Here is a 23,854-nt window from a genome sequence, read left to right on the forward strand (position 1 = left end):
ACAGGAAGTAGTACCATTTCCTCATACACTACGAATTTAAATATTTCTGTGAATGTGTACCTTTGTAATCTGTGTATTCTTGTCAAGTACTCTGGAAAACACCTCAGCATCTGCATGATGTTTGTAGAGTGTCAAAGCCCAGAGAGAAAAGCACTGGCCATGGCTCAGAGCACAGGCTTGCGTTTTTAAAAAGAAACCAAAAGCGAGTCAGAGAGGTGGCAGCTGTCATTTGCATGCTGGTCTGAGAGTAGTGCTTGTTAGACTGCTGTCTGACTCATTCTCTACCTTCGAGCTGCAGGATGAATCCCGTAAATCTGGGATTTCTGTTTGAGAAATTGGGGACGTCCCCTGAGTGATGGAGGACATTTTTGAGTTGGCCCCAAGAATAAAAAATATTTAAAAAATTATAAAATGCTTGCCCCACATGAAAGTCACTCATCTTCACAGAGGTTTTTGAAACCCTTAATGGGGGTGTACAGCGATGTTCAAGAAAAGGTTACACTTTGATTTATTTCCTCTCTTTTTTATAGCAAATAACAGATGAGCCGTATAAAAATCATGTCTGGGGTAATTATTTATAGCATTAAAATAGTCTGCATGACTTAAATTAAATGAAAGTAAATGCCAGAAGTTTTGCCAGCCCACCTTGGAATATTTTAATTCATCAACACGATACATAATATTTCAACATTTTTTACAACAAGAACATATTTGAATGTAAAAGTGGTCCAAACAAGGAAACAGAATGGACCTGCTCATTCATATCTCTCAGCACGAATTAAACAGAAGGTCACTTCTCATCCTCTCAGAGCATCAAGTACTTCTCAACTTGAGCCTCCTCTCATCAAAAAGCAAGACATGCATCCAAATGCATTTCAGTATTGGCTCTTCAGTGTTGGAACCAACTTCCTGTTACCTTCAGAACAGCCGAGTCCCTTCCTGTCTTCAAGCGACAATTAAAGTCCAGCTATACAGGGTGGTAGTAGCCTACTGGGTAACACTCTCGCCTATGAACCAGAAGATCCATGTTCAAATCCTACTTACTACCATTGTGTCCCTGAGCTAAACACTTCCAGGGGGGGACTGTCCCTGTAACTACTGATTGTATGTCACTCTGGATAAGGGAGTCTGATAAATGGCGTAAATGTAAATGTATACAGGTATAAAGATCAGATATGACAATGAAGCACTGATGTACGTGCTGTATGAGAGCTTCTGCTTAATTCTGTAAATCTGCCAGTGGACTGCATTTGGTCTCCAGCAATATATGCTCTAGGTGAAAACAAAAGTCATTTACTGGCTCTGTGATTTCCCTGGGTTAAAGGTCTTCAAGGAATACACATGAGCAGGTTTCATATTTCCACTATTCTCATTTGTTGCATTTTGCACTGTTAGATTTCCCACAGATATGGAGGAATTTCATGTTGGTGTGTAAATTTTAGTATTATTATTATACGTATTAGTTTTTGCCCATGTGAAGAACAAAGTCAGGTCTTTTCTCTCCTCATGTCTAGACCACAATGTCGATGAGCCATAGGGTTCAAGAGTTGCCACTTAATGCCACCTTGTGGTCACTATTAAAAATGTGAAGTATAAAAAAATTTAATATTTATATGATCAAATCATTTTATTTTATTCTCCTACATATCCTCCTTCAGTTTGGATGTGTCTCGTGTTCTCCTAGCAAATTTATAGAAAGCTATATGTATGTGTGTGTCAAGGCCAGCCTTGCTCCATCAGCACTGATTTTTCAGAAAAGTGCACATGACAAACTGGGCAGATCAGTTTAGTTCCAATCTCTGACCTCAGTTCTCTCACTTGTATGTCCTATCCACACCCAAATTAGGAGAAAACTCCCTCAGACCCCACCCAGTAGCATGAGGACCAATCCCATTACTGGAATGTCAGACATCTCGCAATTGTGGTTTGTTTTTCACTTGGGAGTGCATAGCACCTACTTCTAAAGGAAGCAGAAGTACAAGTGAGTGTCCTTGTTATACAGTGACATATTTACATATTTGTGCACTATTTTGTGTTTAACACATATATTATTTTTCAATATACTTTTTTTTTTTTTTTTAAATAATTGAAATTGAAAGTTCATGTTCAGCAGGTGACTGCATTTTCTTTGGTCCACAAGGTGTTGTCTGATGGAAAAAGAAACACCACACAAACAAACCAATCATGAATTCAACCTGGATATGATACAAATGAGAACAGTCTCATATAATGAAATATTGAATCTGTTAGGCACTGCTAAAATCCTCATCATACATTTTCTTAGGTAGCCTTCATCTAAATATAAATATTCATATTTTTCACTGGAAAATAGTAATGCAAAATTCTCTACCATCAGATTAGGACTTCAACAAAGCAGAGGAACTGCCACCAGGATCTCCTGGGGTAGATGTAACATAACATTTCCTTTCATAGAAAATCAGAACACCCTCCCACCACCACCACCATCACAACCATAGGGTCCAAGTTGTAAGAATTTCCTGTAGGTGTGGATGGGATGCTTTTGTTTCTCGGCCGGCTTGTCCCGAGACCAAGCACAAAAAAACCTGTCTTGGAATCATGTCCCTGAATTACTGCCACATTTCTAAATACCCCATTGTCCATCAAAAATTGTATTTTTACAAACATACATTTGTCAAAATGTATTTCTTCCGACCTTTCAGTCTGCCATTTTTATTTTTTGGATTTTCTTTAGCAATCACCTTAAATGAACCTTTCTATGGGTGGGGCCTGAGAACCTCTAGCATAAGCAACTCAAATCTGGCTCACATTACTTTGGCAACCGTTGCCTGAGAGTGCATCTGGATGAGCTGCTGGGTATGTCTGTCATTCACAACAGACTTCAATAGTGACTCACAATGTCGAATCAAAACCAAGTTCATATCTGCTTTTAAAAACATTGCTTCTGGTTTATATTAGAAGTCATTTTGATACACTTACAGTGGGGCGTTTTTTAGTTTCTCATGGACTGTGCCTGCCCCACCTTCTTCTTATTATTATCTACAAGTCACTTCTTGTTCAGGCTGGGCAGCCACACCCTAGTGATACAATGCTGCTCAGTTAGCTGAACCCTGGCTCACACCTAATATTAAACAAAGTAAGACATGCACCAATAGCATGAGCAACAGCAGTAAAACTTGTCACACTCATGGGGATGGGAAAAAGACCTAAACATACTGTTTACTAAAACATACCTTAACATACCTAAACTTCCTTCATGCTTTTTACAAGTAGACAACTGCATTGCTGGTATCTGAACAGAAACTATAAACACAAGAAACTATGATTATATTCAACTCTACTGTCAGCCAAAAACAATACAACAAATACATTCAAAACCAGTTTATTTCACAATTAAAATGTATTGCTTTATTGAATAAGAAACAAATTCCCACAATTTTTAATAAGTTATTTTCTGTTCCAGTGTTATGATAAAATATAAAACAGTGTTTAGTCAGCAGAAAGGTCTTCACTGTTACACGTGGAATGGTCCATTCATATTTTTTACATGATTTGAAAGGCACAATTGGAAGAGATTAAATGAATGCGATCATCTCTGTACTTTACATGATAGCAAAGAGGCATTAGAAAAAAATATTTCTGCAGAAAATGTTAATTCTACTTTCTCAATGCAACTAAGATAACAATAACTGGAACATGAATCTAGATCTAAGAACATTGCTTTGGTACTACTTTACTTCAGAACGTGCACCAGCTTCCCTATTTAATCATGTTCCATGTACAAAAACCTCTCAGAACAATGAGAAAAATGCATACACACAAAGTGATAATAAACATTTTGCATAGAATTAAAGAACCTTATACTGAGCGTTTTTAAGAAATGTATACATTCTTTGAAAAATTGCTGGTTTGATTTTAATAAAAACATTTAAAGCTTTCGATATAAGAAAATGTAATTACTTCCACAAAACCCATCCATACAATACAGCTCATGTAATGACAATGACCTGAACCTACACTGTTGTATATAAAACTCAATAGAGCAAAAGTGACCTTAGGGGCATGTATGGTGTATCTGTGGCAATGTGCAGTAAAATAAGAAGCATGTAGCACAGTGCAATATGACCTACTACCATCTCATGATAAATTAAAAGTTATGTAGTTATTATGTAGTAAACAGTAAAGGTGTCAGGTGATGACAGGTGAATATTTCTGATTATGAGAGTTGTCAGGTGAGTGGTCAGTGGGATGATTAACCATTTTTTACTGCAATGATTAAATTGGCATCAAATGTCAGCTTTGAGGATGTGCTGATAAGGTCCAGGCTTCTGTGGGGTTTTAAGCAGAGCTGTAGATGTATTTGGTCTTGGCCATACCAGACAGTTCATCCTCATAGCGAGGCAGGCAGCAAAACAGGATGCCACAGCCAATCATGAGGATGGTGGCTCCCCAGCCAAAGCCATATGCCCAAGTGTAGTCATAGTGGCCCTCAAAAATCAGCTCGTTGAATTTGACAGGGTAGATGATAAGAGCAATGACCTGAAAGATGACTGAGGGAAAACAGACAATAAAGACATAATGCAACATAATGCTACACACACACACACACACACACACACACACACAGACACTACAATATGTCTAACGAAACACATAATATGGCCAATTTAGTAATATTAGACATTTTGCAGTATAGTTGCACATGATACAAACATATCTGTGTAACTGAAAAAGAAAATTAGTAAAAGCATCACAATATTTCCACATCAACTTTTCACATTTGCAGTTCACAAAACAACCACTAGTGTCAAAAACAAGGACTTGAAAAGAAATGTTGAATCTATTTGAATTCACTTAAAGAAATGTGGTGTTTCAGAAGTGAAGTAACAAAATGAAACAGAGTGCTGACCTCATTTCACTGAGAATGTCTCATGTGTTGTACAGCTAATTAACACATAGATGTGGGAAGCAGAGGAGGTCTGATTTGTTAAAAAATCCAGCACACCAGTGACTCAGTCTGATGTCTGATCCATCGGCCAGCCACTGGCTCTGACCTAGCATACGACGCTGTCAGTAATCAGCACTCTTACTCACAGTGAGGAATTTCTCTTCCCAGCCCTCGGGCAGGGGTTGGCCGTCCTGCCACGCCCCCAGCTGCTGTGCTGGTGGGCAGGGAGATCATAGAAAACTATGATCTCACGAACACTACGGTGACTCAGGCAGGAACATTACAATTGTCTGGCTCCCATGGCAACGACACAGTAAAACCACAGCCAGGTCAGGGACCTGTGTGACCAGCAACATGTTTGATGGTTTCTAATGGCTACAGCTTGGTAGCAGAGGAGGAAGTTTTTAAAACAAATCAGTAACACACACAGAACTGGGCTTTCCAAAATATTTATTTGTATTTAGTAAAGGATCTGGGCAACTTCAACAACGGCTAATATAATATAATAGTGATTTTGTATATATTTGCAATATTATGATTTACTGATATGGCCATTCTGCTATATGTCCCAGGATAAATTCCAGAATATAACTTCTCAGAACTTCTCCAAAATTGCAGTGATCAAAGGTTGCTGGTTGGTTCATGTACACTATCAGTCAAAGTTCTGGATGCCCCAACTCTGTGGCGGTTATGCAGACTAAGAGCCATTTTGGAGCCACAGGAGAAAGTAAAGTATGTCTGTTCACAATAGTCATCTTCACTATAGTCATCTTCATGAAATGCATGTTCGCAATAAACCTTCAGAACTGTTGTCCAACTTAAGATGGCGGAGAGAAGACAAGAGCCCATAAATGAGTATGTGAAATAACCACTATTAAGGCCCACAGACCTTTTTATTGTCCTGAAACCCAAATGACTGCAAACCACATTCTACTGAATGAATTTAGCAAATTATTTCAAAGCTATATTAAAACAGTTAATTGATAAAACAATCTGTTTATTAATACATTTAAGACAACATACACAACACATGGGGATATGTAGAAATTTTATAAACCCCCTTGTGGGTAGAGGTGAGGAAAGTTACGTTTCTTACCAGCAATGAAGAGAATAAGCCCAACAACAGGAGTCATGCCCACATTCAGCGAGCAGCACAGAACCACACAGGAAACGATGAAGGCAATACACAGCAGGACGAGTCCAATGATCATCAGAGCGGCAACGGCCTGAGCCCAAGCTATTGAAAAAAGGAATCAACAGTGTTACTTCAAATGTATTTTATTTCTGTTTTATTTACAGAATGAGCTGCAAACAAATGATTATTCTTAGGTTATTAACCACACATGAACCCTTATTAAATGTGCAAATTAAACTCTAATTTATATTTATGATCAAAATGAGTTGTCAGTGTGTCTTTTTTCCAGGTGCTGTAACAGTGCAAACTATAAAAATACTTTCTGAAATATGGAAAGAAAAAATATACACACACACAAAACCTGTAAGACATCATAGTATCTATCCCATATTAAACATTGTAAAGTACCAAAGTACCACAGTGTAGCCACAACATTACTTGTTCCCGTTCTGCTCAGATTCCATGTGTTTTCATTGCTACCACAACTCTTAAAATCGAATTTCTTATTTACACATTTTGCGTTCATCTACTTTTTACCGGTATATTTCAATAAATACAAATTTTAAACAGCTCATGGTTAAACATCTAGGCTCACAAAAGAACAAAATTATGTTTAGCACATTACATTCAATTGCAATTAATGCAATACACTTTGACGACACTTCCTTGTATGTTGATTTTGGTTGGTTCTCAAAGGCAAGTGGACAACATTTGTTAAAAAGTTTTAAATCAAGCATTGCATATTTTCCAAGAAAACCCACCACCTGTATTCATGTGTTATGTGATGATTAATATCCCAAGCAGTTAATGAAGGCTGGGTTGATGTAATGTAACAACATGTTAGCAACTGCATGCCAGCAGTATTAACCACACATGACAACAGAAAGAAGAAGCACAGAGTGTACTGTGTGAAAAGAGCTCATGACTTATGTCGGCTTCTGAAGAGGAATGACAGACAATGCCACACCCGTGTTTGAGGTGCGGTCTCAAGCTGACACTTGTCCAAATGATGCTTTAGTCCTACAGGTATAACAGGTTCCACATCCCTTGCTCGGATTGCAAGGATATAGGTTAACCTTATTTTTGAAAATGGCTGCAAGCAAGTTTGTAAAATTGAAGTCTCTTATTTAACAGATGTGCATGTTGAAAGTGTATGCGTGCATTCAGTATGTGTTCATAGGTTCTTCCTGCTCTGCATCGAAAGCTGGTCTGACATCAGATAAGCAGGCCTAGCCAAAGGATGAATTTATAATTCATTAGGTCTGTGCTAATTATTTATAACATGAAACACAGGTGTATATAAATTAACCAGTGATTATAATAAGTTTTCATAGAGCTTGTGCAGATAAAGCTATATATTGTAATTCACAATTTCTAACCCTGACCTCTACATAGCAGTCATTCATTATTGAGTTATTAACTACAAACTGCTTGTAATGAATGTCTTTGAATAAAGCGTTGCTTACAGGTGACAGGGTTTAGAATGGCAAAATATGTAATGGCTGCACAGTTTAAATACACAATAGAAATGTCACCAGATCACTAACCTTGCACCTAGGTGTCTTGATGAAATATACAGAGTGAGTGAATTCTTTTTTACACATTTTACATAATTAATCCCCGGGAATAAAACACAGACTGCCCTGTCTTCAGTCCATTGTAAGAACTCCAAAATGGGGGCGAATTAGAAACTCGCCCTGTCTTGAACACAAATGACTTCAGGTCAGTGACATCCTAACAAAAGCTGCGCACAGACTCTCCTGAATGAAAGGACGTTTGTTCCCAGAAAAGCTATCATTTGAACGTGATTAGACAACAGTATTAAATGTTAAAAAAGCGAGACTTTTAACTACTTTCTATACGTCCATTTCTGATTTTTATATTCTTATTAATGTTTCACGGTCATGCAAAAATAAGTCTTTCAGTAAGAGGCGTGGACTATCGATTTAACTTTCTCTGACCCTCGTATCGGGTGTTCTTTCGGCGCTAGAATAAGTAAAAAAACATTCTTGTCAGGACAGGAGACGTTTAGGACAGGAGAAGTTTATACCCGATGCTAACGCTAAAGCTAATGCTAATATAAAGGAGGTGTTGCGCTGTACCGCGGCCCACCAACAGGTAAACCGGAGTTTTATAAACTCTCTTAGATGGAAGAGATGGAAGACGTAGCTCAGAAATTTCCAACGATATATAATATTCGTCATTCAATTTAATGAAACATTGTATTAGAAGTATTTCTCTCTCACCTTTTAAAAGTCGAGGTCGCCGTGCGTTACTCAACAGATACACACTCGTTTCTTCGGGATATTCTTTCAGCATTATATTTCTGAGTATAAGATAGTTTACTCACAGTTTTCCATCAGGGTTTTGCATTCCCAGTTGTCGTTCCTGCCCCGGCACTGCGTCCACATACTGGAATAGTGCGTCTTTGCCCCCTCGTCTTCCACCCATCCCGACGTGGCCGCGATGGCGATAATGTCGAAAACAACGGCGAAAAGCAGAAGGAGAGGCAATATCCACCTGCACCGTGGATAAGCAATTCCGCATCGAAACATCTTTACTTTTCAGACAAGGTCCCCGTCAACACAGCCTGCGATCCTGAACGTGTCTGCTCGGGATTAGCTCGGCTCCTGGGACAAAACCTGCTCCACCCGGAGCGGCGTAACACGATCCGAAACTGCGGCCTGTCCGTACAGCGCAGACACCGCGGGGCTGGGCCAGCCCACAGATCACAGCCCCGGCCCACCCTTTTTTTTTCTCCTTATCTATAAAAATCTTACTGTCTGACGTTTAAAGACAAGGTACATTACACCGCAAATTTAAAATGACAGCCATTCTCAGGTCACTGGTGTTGAAGTTCCATAATACAATAAAATAAGCCATAAAACGATAACATTATTATATTGGCATATATTGAAACCTGCCACAAGTTTCAAGCTTTCTTTCTAGGGTAAGTTAACATTTTCCTGAATTTTGATATAAATAACAAAGTCACACTGAACTTGAGTGTTTGTTTCTCCACCATCCTTCCAGTTTTTTAGCATTGGAGAGTTCCTATCCCAATTCTAGAGATTTCTGCAATCTACTTAGATGATGTGTCTTCTTCTAACTTAGCTGTATCGTGCTTCTGCAGGCTCTGGAACATGAGATGTCTTAATTTGACCTTCTTTGCTTCAAGCTCCATGTCCAGTCATTGTTCTCAATGTGTTCTCAACTCAATAAAATGAAATGTTAAAAACGTATGTTAATGTATATTTTTTTATTAAATTAATATGTTTTGATAACTGCTGCTGTTTATTGAATTAATTAAATTTTTACCAGGCCTAAAGCACTCAGCAATCAAGGTAAAAAAGCCCCAAAAAGTGTGAGTTTATAAATGAAGGCCTGTCACCTGCATGGGTGTGGGGCGAATTAGCGACTGGCTGTACCTGTGGTGGGCAGGGCTGGAAGTTCTTCACCATGCTGGAAAAGGCATTGTTCTTCACCAAACTACTCTTAGATTGTTGAAAGAAGTTTCCTTTTTTCATGGCTGTGTTTTTAAGCAAAATTGTGAGGGATGAGAAACAGCCCCACACATGAATGGTCTCAGGATTCTCTACTGTTGGCACGAGACAGGACTGATGGTAGCGCTCACCTTTTATTCTCCGGACAACCGTTTTTCCAAATGCCCCAAACAATTTGAAAGGGGCTTCATCTGAGAAAATTACTCAGTCCTCAGTACTCCAATCCTGGCGCTTGATGGACTTTCTTGAGCACTCTATGGCCTTCTTCACAACACTTGAACCTCTCTCCTTGAAGTTTGTGATGATCCAATAAATGGTTGAAATAAGTGCAATCTTAGTAGCAGCAATATCCTTGCCTGTAAATGTATAGGATAACTGCACATGTTTCCTTGTAGGTATCCATGGTTAACAGATGATTTCAAGCATCACCCTCCTTTTAAAGCATCCAGTATGCTATTCTAACTCAATCAGTGTGACAGTGTGATGAACTGCAGCCATGTCAACACTCTCATATGTGTTTTCTCACAAGAGAAATCACTGAAATTATATCAGCAGGTCTGACATTTGAAAGGAAGGAACCAGAACCTCTTACTCAAATCATAATCTAACAAAAGACATGTATTCAACTTGACCGAGTGACTCCATAGTCAAAACTTGCAGCACCTGGAATTTCCAGGCAGTCTGCCTTACAAGTACTAACCAGGCCCAAACTTGCTTAGCTTCCAAGATCAGACGAGATCATGCGTTATATTACTGACATTTCATGTTATGGCACCCCAACCTCTTGAAATGTAAATGAGTTGCCAGGGACCAGGATCCCTCTGGTGGTCTCTTCATTGGACTCTGGAGGTGGTCTGGGCATTTGATTCAGTGCCTCGGAGAGCAAACAAAAGTAGTGGCAGACAGTGGCATTGTACTGGTACAGAAATGCATAGTTTTAATGGTACATTTGTGCAATGGTCAGGTATAGTGGCCCAGTACACTAACTAGGACAGCCTAACTAAGGCAAATTGTCTATGCATGTCTGAGATTTTAACAGAAGGCCAGAGTAAACATGTGTGTTTTCAGTTTAGATTTAAACACTGAGAATGTGTCTGAGTCACGAACACTGACCACTGCAGAGATAGAAGAGAAGTATCTGCTCCAAGCTGTGACCTTCTGTACTTTGAACGCATAGGGTGTGGCAGATCATAAATAACTAAATGTTCACTCAGGTACTGTGGGGTGAGACCACTTAGACAGGATTTTGTACCCCTAAATTTGATGGGTAGCCAGTGCAATGAGGCAGCATTCAGAACATGCTGGAGTATACTCATGCACCTACTAGAACAATGAGTTGCAGTAATATAACCTGGATGTACTAAAGGCGTGGATCAACTTTTCTGCATCAGTTAAATTTGAGTTGAAGTTGTCATTTCAGCTACATATATGCTAGACAGTACATAAAGAAACGAAACAATGCTTCTCCAGAACATGGTGCTACTTGTAACATTTAAACATACTGACAAAATGCAGGTGTACAACAGACAAACTGGCTACATAAAGTGCAAACAGGGGACACAGGCAGTGCAACAATGAGACAGCGCTAAACTAGTGAAATGATAATAAATGTGCAAAGTAAAGTAGTGCAATTATTTCTGTGCAAAATGGAATGGTGCATTAACAGATAGTATTACAGATAGATAATATTAAAAAGTGAATGGGAAGTGATTGTCATACACAGCACAGCACACGGTGCACACAACAAAATGTGTCCTCTGTCTTTTAACCCAGCACCCTTAGTGAGCAGTGGGCAGCCATGACAGGCACCCGGGGAGCAGTGTGTGGGGATGGTGCTCAGTGGCTCAGTAACACATTTAGAGCATTTATCAGACGCTCTTATCCAGAGCGACTTACAGTCAGTAGTTACAGGTACAGTCCCCCTGGAGCAACTTAGGGTTAAGTGTCTTGCTCAGGGACACAATGGTAGTAAGTGGGATTTGAACCCGGGTCTTCTGGTTCACAGGCGAGTGTCTTACCCACTAGGCTACTACCACCGTAACACCTTGGTAGATCAGGATTCGAACCGGCAACCTTCTGATTACGGGGCCGCTTCCTTAACGCTAGGCCACCACTGCTCGACATGTGACCTACTCATCAAACAGCTCCATTGATATTACTATGGAAAATAATATTCAAATAGCTGACGCTTCAAGCTTCTTAAAGAGCATGAATGAATTAAACTAATCTAATCACCAAATCAATGTACTTGCGTGTTACATTTCTTAACACTAGGCCACCACTGCCCAAAATGTGTCCTCTGCTTTCAACCCATCACCCTTGGTGAGCAGTGGGCAGCCATGACAGGAGCCCGGGGAGCAGTGTGGCGGATCGGGATTCAAACTGGCAACCTTCTGATTACAGGGCCATTTCCTTAAGACCGCTAGGCCACCACTGCCCTTATATTACTTAATATAACAGAGGTAGTGTGTGTGTGTGTCAGTCCAGAGTGGAAAGTCCCTGAGTGTTCAGGTGTCTGATGGCCTGGGGGATGAAGATGTTGCATAGTCTGGCAGTGAGGGCCCCAATGCTTTGGTACCTTTAGCAGGAGGGTGAAGAGTGCAAGTGAGGGGTGTGTAGAGACAGTCACAATGCTGGTGGCTTTCCAGATGCAGCGTGTGGTAAAAATATGTTATGGAGGGAAGAGAGACACTGATGATCTGCTCAGCTGTCCTCGCTATCTGCTATGCTATCCCAGCGAATGAATTGAATGAGAGACCTGCATCAATGAGGACACCTAGACTCTTTACTTCTGTTCTTGGTGAGATAGAAGGGCTATCCAGAGTTATGATGTAGTCAGACAGCATAATTCTGGCTACAAGTCTCTATTCTGTTCAGCTACTGCTCTCGTCTGGAATTGCTGATAAATACAACTGTGTGTCATTGGCATAGCAGTGAAAATGAATACTGTGTTTATGAATGATGTGACCTAAAGGTAACATGTATAAGGAAAATAGCAGCAGACCTAAGACAGAACCTTGTGGAACACCAAACTTGTGGAACACCAAACTCTTCATTATGTGAAGATGAATCACCATTAATGAAATATGATCTGAACCATGAGAGGGCTATTATCTTAAACAAGTTCACGTGGAACACCATGTCTTGCAAATACTGTTTTCAGAAATTCAATGACTGCTTTGAAAGATATGGCTTGAAGTGTTGCAACTTGTGGGTAGTTTGAGAAGTAGTCTGTCAGTAGTAGTCTGAAGTAGTACCATATGGTTCTTACCATCGCAGTCAATCAAATCCGCTCCCCCCCTGTAGAATGGTCTCTGTTACTATCATTCCTACTGAATGTACTACCAGCACCTCCGATAGGACTATTAAATGTTAGACCTCTCACACCTAAAACGCTCATTGTTAATGAAACATCCACTGTGATAAATTAGAAGACTTGCTAAGAGCATTCCTGTCTATACTAGACTCAGTTGGAGTTAAACAAAATATAATAGGACCTACTCATCAAACAGCTCCATCGATATTACTATGGAAAATAATCTTCAAATAGCTGATGCTTCAAGCTTCTTAAAGAGCATGAATAAATTAGAAGACTTGCTAATAGCATTCCTGTCTATACTAGACTCAGTTGGAGTTAAACAAAATATAATAGGACCTACTCATCAAACAGCTTCATCGATATTACTATGGAAAATAATCTTCAAATAGCCGATGCTTCAAGCTTCTTAAAGAGCATGAATTAATTAAACTAATCTCATCACCAAATCAATGTATTAGATTCGCTTGGTACAAGTTTCTTTAAACAAGAAGCACCCAATGTTATAAATCCTATCCTTACAATTAAAGTTAAAGTTTTTAAAGTGAAGTGATTGTCACATGTGATACACAGCAGCACAGCACATGGTGCACACAGTGAAATTTGTCCTCTGCATTTAACCCATCACCCTGAGTGAGCAGTGGGCAGCCATGACCAGCGCCCGGGGAGCAGTGTGTGGGGACGGTGCTTTGCTCAGTGGCACCTCAGTGGCACCTTGGCGGCTCGGGATTCGAACCGGCAACCTTCTGATTACGGGGTCGCTTCCTTAACCGCTAGGCCACCACTGCCCCATTATTATTAATGGGGCAGTGATTATTAACACGTCGCTTAGCACCGGCCATATACCAAGCTCGTTCAAGGTAGCAGTCATCAGACCCCTGATTAAAAAACCTAATCTTTATTGCAGTTAGCAGTTGAGCACGTACCTAGACAGCAACAACATTCATGAAGTATATAAATCGAGATTTAGACCTCATCATATCACTGAGCCAGTGCTGGTTAAAGTGGTTAATGACCTGCTGTTGGCCTCTGATCAGGGACGCATCTCGCTGCTTGTCCTGCTTGACCTGAGTGCAGCGTTTGACACTATTGAGCATGCTATTCTCCTTGACATGTTAGAGAATGTTGTTGGGATTAAGGGAACATCCCTTGTATGGTTCAGATCATATATGACCAATCGGTATCAATTGGTGGACATCAATGGTGATTCATCTTCACATAGTAAAGTAGAATTTGGTGTTCCACAAGGTTCTGTCCTAGGTCAGTTGCTATTTTCTTTATACATGATACCTTTAGGTGATGTCATTCGCAACATGGTATTAACTTTCATTGCTACGCTGCCGACACACAATGCCAGATGAGAGGCAGCAGCTGAACAGAATAGAGAATTGTCTGAAGGACATTAGACAGTGGATGCTCACCAACTTTCTTCTGTTAAACCCTGATAAGACAGAAGCTCTCGTACTTGGGTCTCAAGCAGCCAGACATCAGCTGGTTGACTACATCATAACTCTGGATAGCCTTTCTAGCCCACTAAGTACTGAAGTAAAGGATCTAGGTGTCCTCATTGATGCAGATCTCTCATTCGATTCACAAGTAGATAATGTCACTAGGATAGCATTCTTTCACCTTAGAAATATAAATATAAAAATAAGAAACATCATCTCAATGCACGATGCAGAAAAGTTGGTCCATGCATTCATCCGTGGTGAAACTAAAAGCAGAGGAGGCTTGCAGTAGGCTGTGTAGTCATCTAGTTTAGGCAGCTCCGTGTCAGTCATGTAGCAGTGGCTTGGGACATCATATCTGGGCTCCAGAACATGGAGTTGACGCAGGAATCCCACATTTTCTACCTGGGGGCGGGGCCCTTGGGGCGGGCACTTGGCGTCTGTGATTAACCCCTTGTGGAACAGCTTGCCGGTCAGTGTTTGGGACTTAAATCTAAACTGAAAACACATATGTTTGCTCTGGCCTTCTGTTAAAGTCCCAGACACAGTGTCAATTATTAAGTCCACTTTAACACACAGTCACTCTGTTAAGCACAGACAGTGTTAAATTCACCTTAGTTAGGCTGCCCAATACCACTATAACCACATATTTCAGTATCAGTCATACAATGCCGCCATCTGCCACTGTTTGTTCTCTCTGAGACACTGAATCAAGCACACAAACTACTGGCAGACTCCAGTGAAGAGACCAGCAGAAAAATCCTGGTTCCTGAAAACTGCTAAATGACGACTTAGCATGAAACAAACCAGCATGACACCACTTGCAGGCTCACTCTACCCTGGAAGGGGGTCCATCTCTGTATCACTCCTTCTCAATGTTTCTCCTTTTCTTTTTTCTCTCTCCTAGATTTTTTTTGTGTGGAATTTTTCCTTGTGTGCAGAAGGGTCAAGTGTGGGGGGTGTCAACTGTAGGGCTTGTCATTGAGACATACTGTATGTGATTTTGGGCTATATAAGAAATAAATGTTGTTGTTGACGTCTTGTTTTACTTGTTTTACAGGTCTTTCATATGTTACATGTTCACCAATGTCTCGGATGTCTCCCCTGTTCTTCATCCATTAAACCCTGGTTTTGTGACGTCATGCAAATGCGTACTTCTTCCTCATCTATTCTCATCGTCTCCATTCACCTGCCTCGTCATGCCATCAAGGTTGTGACACACCCTGGGAGACTCCACCAAGTGGCACAACTCTGGAGTTGAAGTGAGTGTTTATGACATTTGTCTTGAAGAAGACATCCCATTTTTTAAAGCAGTCTGGAGGATGTGTCATCCTCAAATAGGAGAGTGAAATCTTGATTCACCTTTTAAAGAAAGAAGATACAGAATAGAACAAATACTCAAGCATGGTCAATGCATTCTCAACACTATATTACAAATGTAAAAATCCCTTTGTGTCCAGAAATCTTGGGAAAGTGGAGAGGATGTCAGCACTTCTGGTTGGGTGATTAACAAGGTTTTGACGGTACTGAAATGTCTCTTTCATCTTTTGAAGAATCAGGGTATTGTCTGTGGCATGGTTGAGCAAAGACAATGCCTCTTTGCAAGCATCACCATCAAGCTGCCAATTCTTTGGAAATTTGGCCCCCCAGGAGAAAAGTCAGTAGAGGTTTTTGTTCGCAGTGCAGATTCTTTGCCAATCCTCCTTCGGACTGTCTTCAGACACCAATAAATATAACCTACTTGCAGCATCACAGAAGTGTTCCTGTAAGAATCCAATATAAAAATGTAGTTTACTCAAAAATAATCTCAGAAAATGCAAATGGGAATACCATGCATACAGATTCATTCCACAATACATGTTTGAAAGTAAAATACCACACAATGACAATATTGATAATTACATGGCCTTTCTTAACATATGGATCCTTGAGAGAAGGGAACAGCGTCACTATTCAAAGAGCATACTCTTCTCTGACTGCTTTATTTAATGACATTATTAATCCAAATTTGTGCAGTTGTTTTGAATAAATGAAAGAGGAGGAAAAAATCTTACCCATGGATATCAATCATGTGATTCACCAGTATGTTATCCATTTGCCTTCTTGTTCCATCTGTTAGGGTTTCTGTGGTTTAGTACTCCTGTAGTACTGCTTCACCACCAGATTTGCTTCTTAGCACATCTTCAATCAACCAATAATAACAAACCACAAAAATACTTTGAAAGGAGGAATTTGTTAATTGTTAATAAACTGTTTTTGTTTAGAAATCTTATTAAAACCTGTTTAGAACAAACAATCCTCAAATCTCTGTCTCTTGCTAGGGACTAGTATTACAGTTGATGCACACAAGTTTGCACTTGAATCTGACTTCTCAGAACCCGAACACAAGGCAAATGCTGAGAATTCTAAAAGAAAAATCTAATTATTCTAAAATAAGAAAATCTAATTATTCTGTGTTATGCTTCCAGGGCTTCAATATTCCTTAAAAAACATATCTTACCATCATCTGTGAAAATGGTCACCACCAAATTGCCTTGTTGAACAAGTTCATTGAATATGTCTACATCAATATCTGTCCCTGTAAGCATCCTTGTATATAAGGTTTGCATCCAGTGGTAGGCAGAATTTCTCTATGACTGGAATAGTTAGATGAAAACATGTCTTCTCATTAAATAGATTATAATTGCACATGAAATATAATAAATGCAATCATAACATTTTACTTATTATAATTCACAGTTCCACACTTTTCAAATATAATTTAAAATAAGAATCTTAATGTACAAGAACTAAATGAAATGTAACTAATTTAAGATATGGCTCTAGATGATGCCTGACTGAATGTGCAGTTTTCAAGAGTGGCTTAAAAAATGCCTAAAGATTTTACATTCCTCTTTTCTGCAAAATATGTTGTCAGATATCTGACACACAAAAGAGACATGTCAAGGAAAGACTACGGTATTCATATGATGGTAAAGTGCACAGAAACTGAAAATAAATAAGGCAATTATTATTTATTGTTTGCTCAGTTGTCTCTTTCTTCAACTGAAAATGAAATTTCTTTTCTATAAACCCTGCAGAACACATACATCGATTGTTACTGAGCATGCTGAATCAATAATGGACACCATGTGAATTTCAACTTCTGAGCAGCTAATGTTTTACGTATTATTTAATAATGTATTATTTAATAACATATTATTTAATAACGTTTATTATTTTATATGAATTTTATGTAGTGCAAAATCTAAGGAATCTAATCAACTAAGGAAACAGCGACGGGTTTCCCGACAACCAACATTTTCACTGTGGTCCTGTGGATGGAACTTAAACTTAATCAAACTAAACCAAACGAACAAAAGTGCGTGTTGTGCAATATTTACAGAGTAAAAACATATGGAAAAAAGCACAAGCTTGCATGTTAATTGCTGCTAAGTCAGGCTGTATACATGAGAAAACAATGGAACCATGAAATGGAACTGACAGGGTTCTGATTGAGTTCTTTAGTTGACTTGATTGTGATGAGACTTTGATGGTCGGTCCAGACCAGAAAGGGGGTGTCACAGCTTTGCAGCCAGTGTCACCACTCCTCGAGTGCCCACTTGACCGCTAGCAGCTCACGGTCCCCCTTCCTAAGGCTGCTGCGTCAGAGTGAACTTTCGTGAGAAGAAGCAACAGGGGTGCTGGTTCTGGTAAGGTTGCATTGTGAGAAGACAGCGCCAGCACCCACCTCTGATGCGTCCACTTCCACAACAAACGGAAGTGAAGGGTCCAGATGTTGGAGGACAGGGTGGTGGTGAAACGACGGTACAGGGACTTGAACGCATGGATTGCATCTGTGGTCAGGTGAAAAGGGCGTGTTGAGGGTTTGGTGAGAGCAGTGAGTGAGGCTGCGACTGTACTGTATCCACGAATGAAGAACGATGGTAGAAATTCGCAAACCCAAGAAACCATTGCAGTTGTTTCAGCATCGTAGGTAGGGGCAACGATGCCATTGCTTCAAGCTTCTTGGGCTCCATGGACATGGGTGGGTGCATTACACAGTCCAAAGGGGATGACAAAGTGGCCAGTAGGCGTTGCCCTCAAATGCGGATGAAATTGTAGGAAGGGGCCGGTCAGCAGTGAGAGCAGGAGCACGATCTGTGACCGGGAAGTGGGGTAGCGACGAGGCTGCAACTCAAAGATGAGAGACAATGTGGTTAGAATCACCTCGCCACTCCCCTCAGTACCACTCCAGCGGGAGAGCCAGACTGGGTTCCGGAACCGAGGGTGGTGAAGGAGGACCTTGCGCCGCGTCCAGCACCTCATGCCCCAGGCACCCACCTCATGTAAACGCTGCCACAGATGGCTGACCTCCGGCAACAAGCATTCAATGAGGGTAGCGCAACGAATTATGCGGGGTTAACAGAGGCTCAGTCATTCTGTCATGGTACCAGCACGGGACAAGAACTTGAGCAAGGAGGCAGGTAAGTTTCCTCTGGTTTTATATGCGAACGAGAGCCAGCTTGAGCCACAAATCCACATGAATGTAGTCGTTCGCGTTCTACGTTGAAGTGGCACAATCCATTCTTCTTTTTCTGCATGGTTTGTCTGGACTACATCCACAAAAAGTTCCAAATCCACTGCGTGTACTTTTCTCTTGGTGTGACAAACTGTGCAGCATATGTTTTTTTTTCCCACAATTCTTACTTGTTTTTCCATAGGCTGGACATAATTGTGGAGTATGTCTTCCCGCCATAGTAATGCCCGGTTTTTGGTCACAGGAAAAGAACTTGGTTGTGAGTTTCATTGGGAAACTAACGGATGATACCGTACAGAAAACGATCATCAGAACGTTTCCCAATCTGCCATGGGTGGATAAAACCATCCGCAACGCTCTGAGATCTCACACCTCTACCCAAAAATGCGGCGCTTGCTTCCGGGGACATGGGACCGTACAAGACTGCGTCATACAACGTCAGGAAAGCAGTGAAGGAGGTGAAGGAGGCGAAGCAGCGCTACGGGAAGAAACTAGAGTCACAACTCGAACAGAGTGACTCTAGAAGCCTGTGACAGGGACTAAGAACCATTACGAATTATAAAGCACCAACATCCGGTATGACGAACGCGGACGTGTTTCTGGCAGACGAGCTGAACACATTCTATGCTCGCTTCGATGCACCAACTAAAGACGCTAGCGATGCTACGGCTAGCGGCTCCAACAGCTGCAGACAGGTGGACACTGCCAACACTGAGAATGCGTTCATCACCACCAAGCATGACGTGAGGAGAGCCTTCAGGAGAGCGAACACCAGGAAAACAGCAGGACCAAACGGCATCTTGGGTAGAATCCTCAGAGCCTGCAGACCAGCTAGCACCTGTGTTCAAAGAGATATTCAACCTCTCTCTATTTCAGTCGGTGATACCACATGCTTCAAGGAATCATTGTTCTGGTCCCAAAGAAACCTCATCCTGCCTCCCTCAATGACTACCGCCCTGTAGCCCTCAGTAGTGATGAAGTGTTTTGAACAGCTGGTCAGAGGTTTCATAATTTCTTGACTACCGGACACACTCGAACCACTACAGCTATCATCCCAATCGATGTACAGACAACGCCATCTCTCATCTCATCTACACAGTACTCACCCACCTGGACACTCGGAAGGGAAATTATGTTAAAATGCTTTTCATTGACTATAGTTCAGCATTTAACACAATAATCCCTTCCATACTCACCACCAAGTTGGAGCACCTGGAACTCAGCTCATCTCTCTGTCAGTGGATCTCCAAATTCCTAACTGGGAGACCACAGGCAGTAAGGATGGGCGGACATGTCTCAGCCACCATCTTTCTCAGCAGCCCCCCAGGGCTGTGTTCTGAGCCCCCTGCTGTACTCTCTGTACACCCATGACTGTGCAGCCACTACAAACTCCACCACCATCATTAAGTTTGCTGACGACACTATTGTGGTGGGCCTGATCTCTGACAACGACGAGACGGCCTACCTGGAGGCGGTTGGAAATCTGGAGAATTGGTGCCAGAGGAACAATCTCCACCTGAACGTCAGCAAGACAAAGGAGTTAATAGTGGACTTAAGTACCAAGCAGGAGAGGAACTACCAGACCCCTGTCATCAACAGGAGCCCAGTGGAGAGAATGGACAGCTTCCGATAACATGGTGTTCACATCACTTGTGGTCTGGGGACTTCCATTTTCTTTTCCATTGGGAACTAAGGTGAATCTTCACATCAGTCTCTGAGTCTTTTCTATTTACCTATCTTTTCTCATTTTCTCCTCTGTAACATTGGTAGCTTTTATACATACAATATTCACATGTAACTGCAATAATAATTTACTGGAACAGAAACTGTTCATCCTTTTAACCTCTATTGTGCCTTGCCTCTTTCTGCCAGGTAACATCAGGTTAGAGGGTTTTAATACAGTGCTTTTGTGTGTAGAGAGAGTTTTGTAACTAATCTCCACAGTTTTACAAATGGTGACACCAATGTGATACCATGTACGGATCTGTGACCGTAAGTCTTTTTTATCAGAATTTTACTGCATAGTGAGGAATAGAATCTCCATGCTTTAATTTGAATTTAATTTAATTCGACATATCCTACTTACAACGTGCTTTCATGTTACCATTGATGAAGTGATCAGTTCTGGTTCATTAGGACCCCAACTATGAATACAATCTTTTTATTCACTCTGTTGTAGTTTCTATACAAAAGTAAGACAAAAAGAAGGTTGCAAGTTAATTTAAATATTCCCTAAAGAGGAAGGCCTTGAGCTGCCATTTGAAAGTGCTCAGTGAGTGAGCTGTTCTGACCTCAAGGGGAAGTTCATTCCACCACCGAGGGGCCAAGACGGAGAAGAGTCTAGATGAATGTCTTCCTTTTACCTTCAGAGATGGATGGACCAGGCGAGCAGTACTGGAGGCTTAGAGTATACAAGGTGCAGTGCAAGGTATAATAAGGGCTGTGAGTTAGGATGGTGCTACTCCATGTTTGGCTTTGTAGGCCAGCATCAGTATTTTGAATATGATGTGTGCAGCTACTGAGAGCCAGTGGAGGGAACATAGCAGAGGGGTGGTGTGGGAGAATTTGGGAAGGTTAAAGATCAGTCGTGCTGCTGCATTTTGTATGAGTTGTAGAGGTCGGATGTGGCATTTAGATATGGCTGGCACAATAGATTAACTCACAAACCAAACTGTAACCAATAATAACCAGGATTTGTGACATTTTAGATTACCAGTATTACATTGAACCATAAACCATGTCCCACGGGGAACAATTTGATAATAACTGATCAGGAATTGAAAATTGCACTGTTAAAGCTAAATCCTTTCAGTATGATCAACATGTTTAGGATCAGAATTTACATTAATGTGAAACTGTTTTTCTCTCTGAACACCTGAACAGTGCTATAATCTCAAATAGTAACTTTTAGTGATAAAGGTGTAATTCTCTGTGTTAATAAATGAGAAGCTGTTCCTTCTTTTTAACCTCTATTGTGCCATGCCTCTTTCTGCCAGGTAACATAAAGTTGAAGTGATTTTAATACAGTGCTTTTGTGTGTAGAGAGAGTTTTTATACTATTCTCCACCACTTTTACAAAGGGATGGCACCAGAACTTCTTACTCTAGTATTAAACTAATAAAATAGATGTAACATAGTTCAACTAAAAAAACTAACCAATAGTTTTACTTTTAGCACCTGGTATTTTAGGCGATCTCTCTCTCTCTAGTAAATACACTAACACCTGGTATTTTAGGTGATGCTCAACACGGATAAGACTGATGTGTTGGTGTTTGGTCCCAAAGGTCTGAGATGTGGCTTGGCAGAATATAGATTGGAGTGTGTTAGTTTTTCAACTGGTCCTAGTACACCTGTCAAGAATCTGTGTGTGACTTTTGATACTGATTTGTCATTTGATAGTCAAAATATTTCCAGGACGGAGTACTTACACCTAAGAAACATTGCTAGAATTAGGAAGTTTCTATGAATTAATTCACGTATTCATAACATTCCGACTGGATTACTGTATTTCTCTGCTTTCTGGTTGCTCTGCTGCTTCATTGAATTAATTTCAGTTCATCCAAAACTCTGCAGCCAGGGTTCTTGAACGCACTAGACACATTACGCCTGTATTGTCTTCTTTGCATTGGCTTCCAGTTAAGTTCTGATTTGCCTTAAAAATAAAGCTTTGCAGGGTCTTGCTCCAGGTTATTTTAGTAACCCACTAGTCCCTCATAATCCACCATGCTGCCTTTGTTCTCTGGGAGAAGGTTTACTGGCTGTCCCCTGTGTATGCAAAAATCATAAGCTCTTGAGAAAATAGCCAGATTGTGAGGAAAATCATAAGCTCTTGAGAAAATAGCCAGATTGGATTGTACAAAAATGGATTAGGATTGTTGTAGAAGAACTTGACACATCAGGAGCATATCCAGCCTTCAACCGCTTAACAGACTTTGTTTTAAAAGGAAGCTCGTATAGCCTGTAACCCCATCACCTCCTCCTTCCTTTTAAGTTCAAGAACAGCAGATGAGAAGCTGCCTAAAAAGGCAAAGGCCTTTTAGAACAAGTGCTCAATCAAACGTTTACACATCAAGAAGTGTGTCTTTATATAAGCCAAAGTTGCCATGCCTCATATGTAAGGATGAATTGCATGGCATTGCTAAGTGCTCAGGTTTTGCAGCCAAGTTGATGGAATATAAAAGGGAATTTATACATCGGAATTATCTCTGTTTTGGATGTTTGTGTAAAGGTAATTTCACTAAAGACTGCAGGACCAGATATAAGTGTGGAGTGTGTGGCCGTCGCCATCTGACCTGTTTGCACGAAGAGAGAGAGAGGAAACCTGGGGAAGCTGTAATGAAAGGTTCTGTTTCTGCAGAAAGGCAAGTGACCCAAGAAGTTCATTACATGAACTCTCATGCATTGATTTGAGAGGCGATTAAGGATCAATACTTCAAGTATTGTTCCTATTTACTTGTCATCTGTGAATGAACCTGAAAAGGAAATTCTCACATATGCTCTTCTAATGGAGGTAGTTACTCCACTACCAGTTGACTTCTGCAGTTAAAACTCAGTACAATGACATCTGTAGACACTGTTATAGGTATCCATAGGTGGCTTGCAAGTTAGAAGTTAGAATAATTATATTCTGTTTTGGCAAGCATAGACACATGATTTTAGTCCGGTTGATAAGTCTTGTATACCAACAGCAGCTACAGCTATGCAGTGGTCTCATCTTAAACACCTTGCAAATGAACAGCCAGCATTCCAAGACTGTGATGTTGGACTGCTAATAGAATGTGACTGCCCTTCAGCTTTAGCTTCCCTTGAGGTCATCATTGGTCATGACAATGAGCCGTTTGCACAGAAGACTGAGTTGGGATGGAGTATCATTGGAGCAGTAAACCCCCATCTGGATAGACAAGAAAACCACAGGTTTGTGCACAGAGTCGCAGTGAAGGAAATTGCAATTCACTACAGACATCTTGAGAGTTCTGGAGTCAGACTTCAGTGAAAGAAGCTCCAAG

At 40.7% G+C, this 23,854-nt stretch overlaps 1 protein-coding gene and 1 long non-coding RNA gene across 2 annotated transcripts in view; one reads left to right on the top strand and one right to left on the bottom strand.

Moving 5' to 3' along the window:
• Window positions 1-3,345: 3,345 nt before the first annotated feature.
• On the bottom strand, window positions 3,346-8,745 carry perp (p53 apoptosis effector related to pmp22). The gene is made up of 3 exons (XM_028988946.1): window positions 8,413-8,745; window positions 6,024-6,164; window positions 3,346-4,529 (listed from the first exon to the last, which is right to left on the bottom strand). The coding sequence occupies exons 1-3, from the start codon at window positions 8,615-8,617 to the stop codon at window positions 4,318-4,320; spliced, it is 558 nt and encodes a 185-aa protein (XP_028844779.1). The 5' UTR covers window positions 8,618-8,745; the 3' UTR covers window positions 3,346-4,317.
• Window positions 8,746-8,868: 123 nt separating this feature from the next.
• LOC114795545 (uncharacterized) overlaps window positions 8,869-23,854 on the top strand; it is a 30,819-nt gene continuing 15,833 nt past the window's right edge. The window contains exons 1-2 of the long non-coding RNA XR_003750530.1: window positions 8,869-9,012; window positions 15,390-15,591. This is a non-coding gene — a long non-coding RNA (uncharacterized LOC114795545). The remainder of the gene's footprint in view (window positions 9,013-15,389; window positions 15,592-23,854) is intronic.

This window comes from Denticeps clupeoides, chromosome 8, assembly GCF_900700375.1.
Source record: "Denticeps clupeoides chromosome 8, fDenClu1.1, whole genome shotgun sequence".
Classification (NCBI taxonomy): domain Eukaryota; kingdom Metazoa; phylum Chordata; class Actinopteri; order Clupeiformes; family Denticipitidae; genus Denticeps; species Denticeps clupeoides.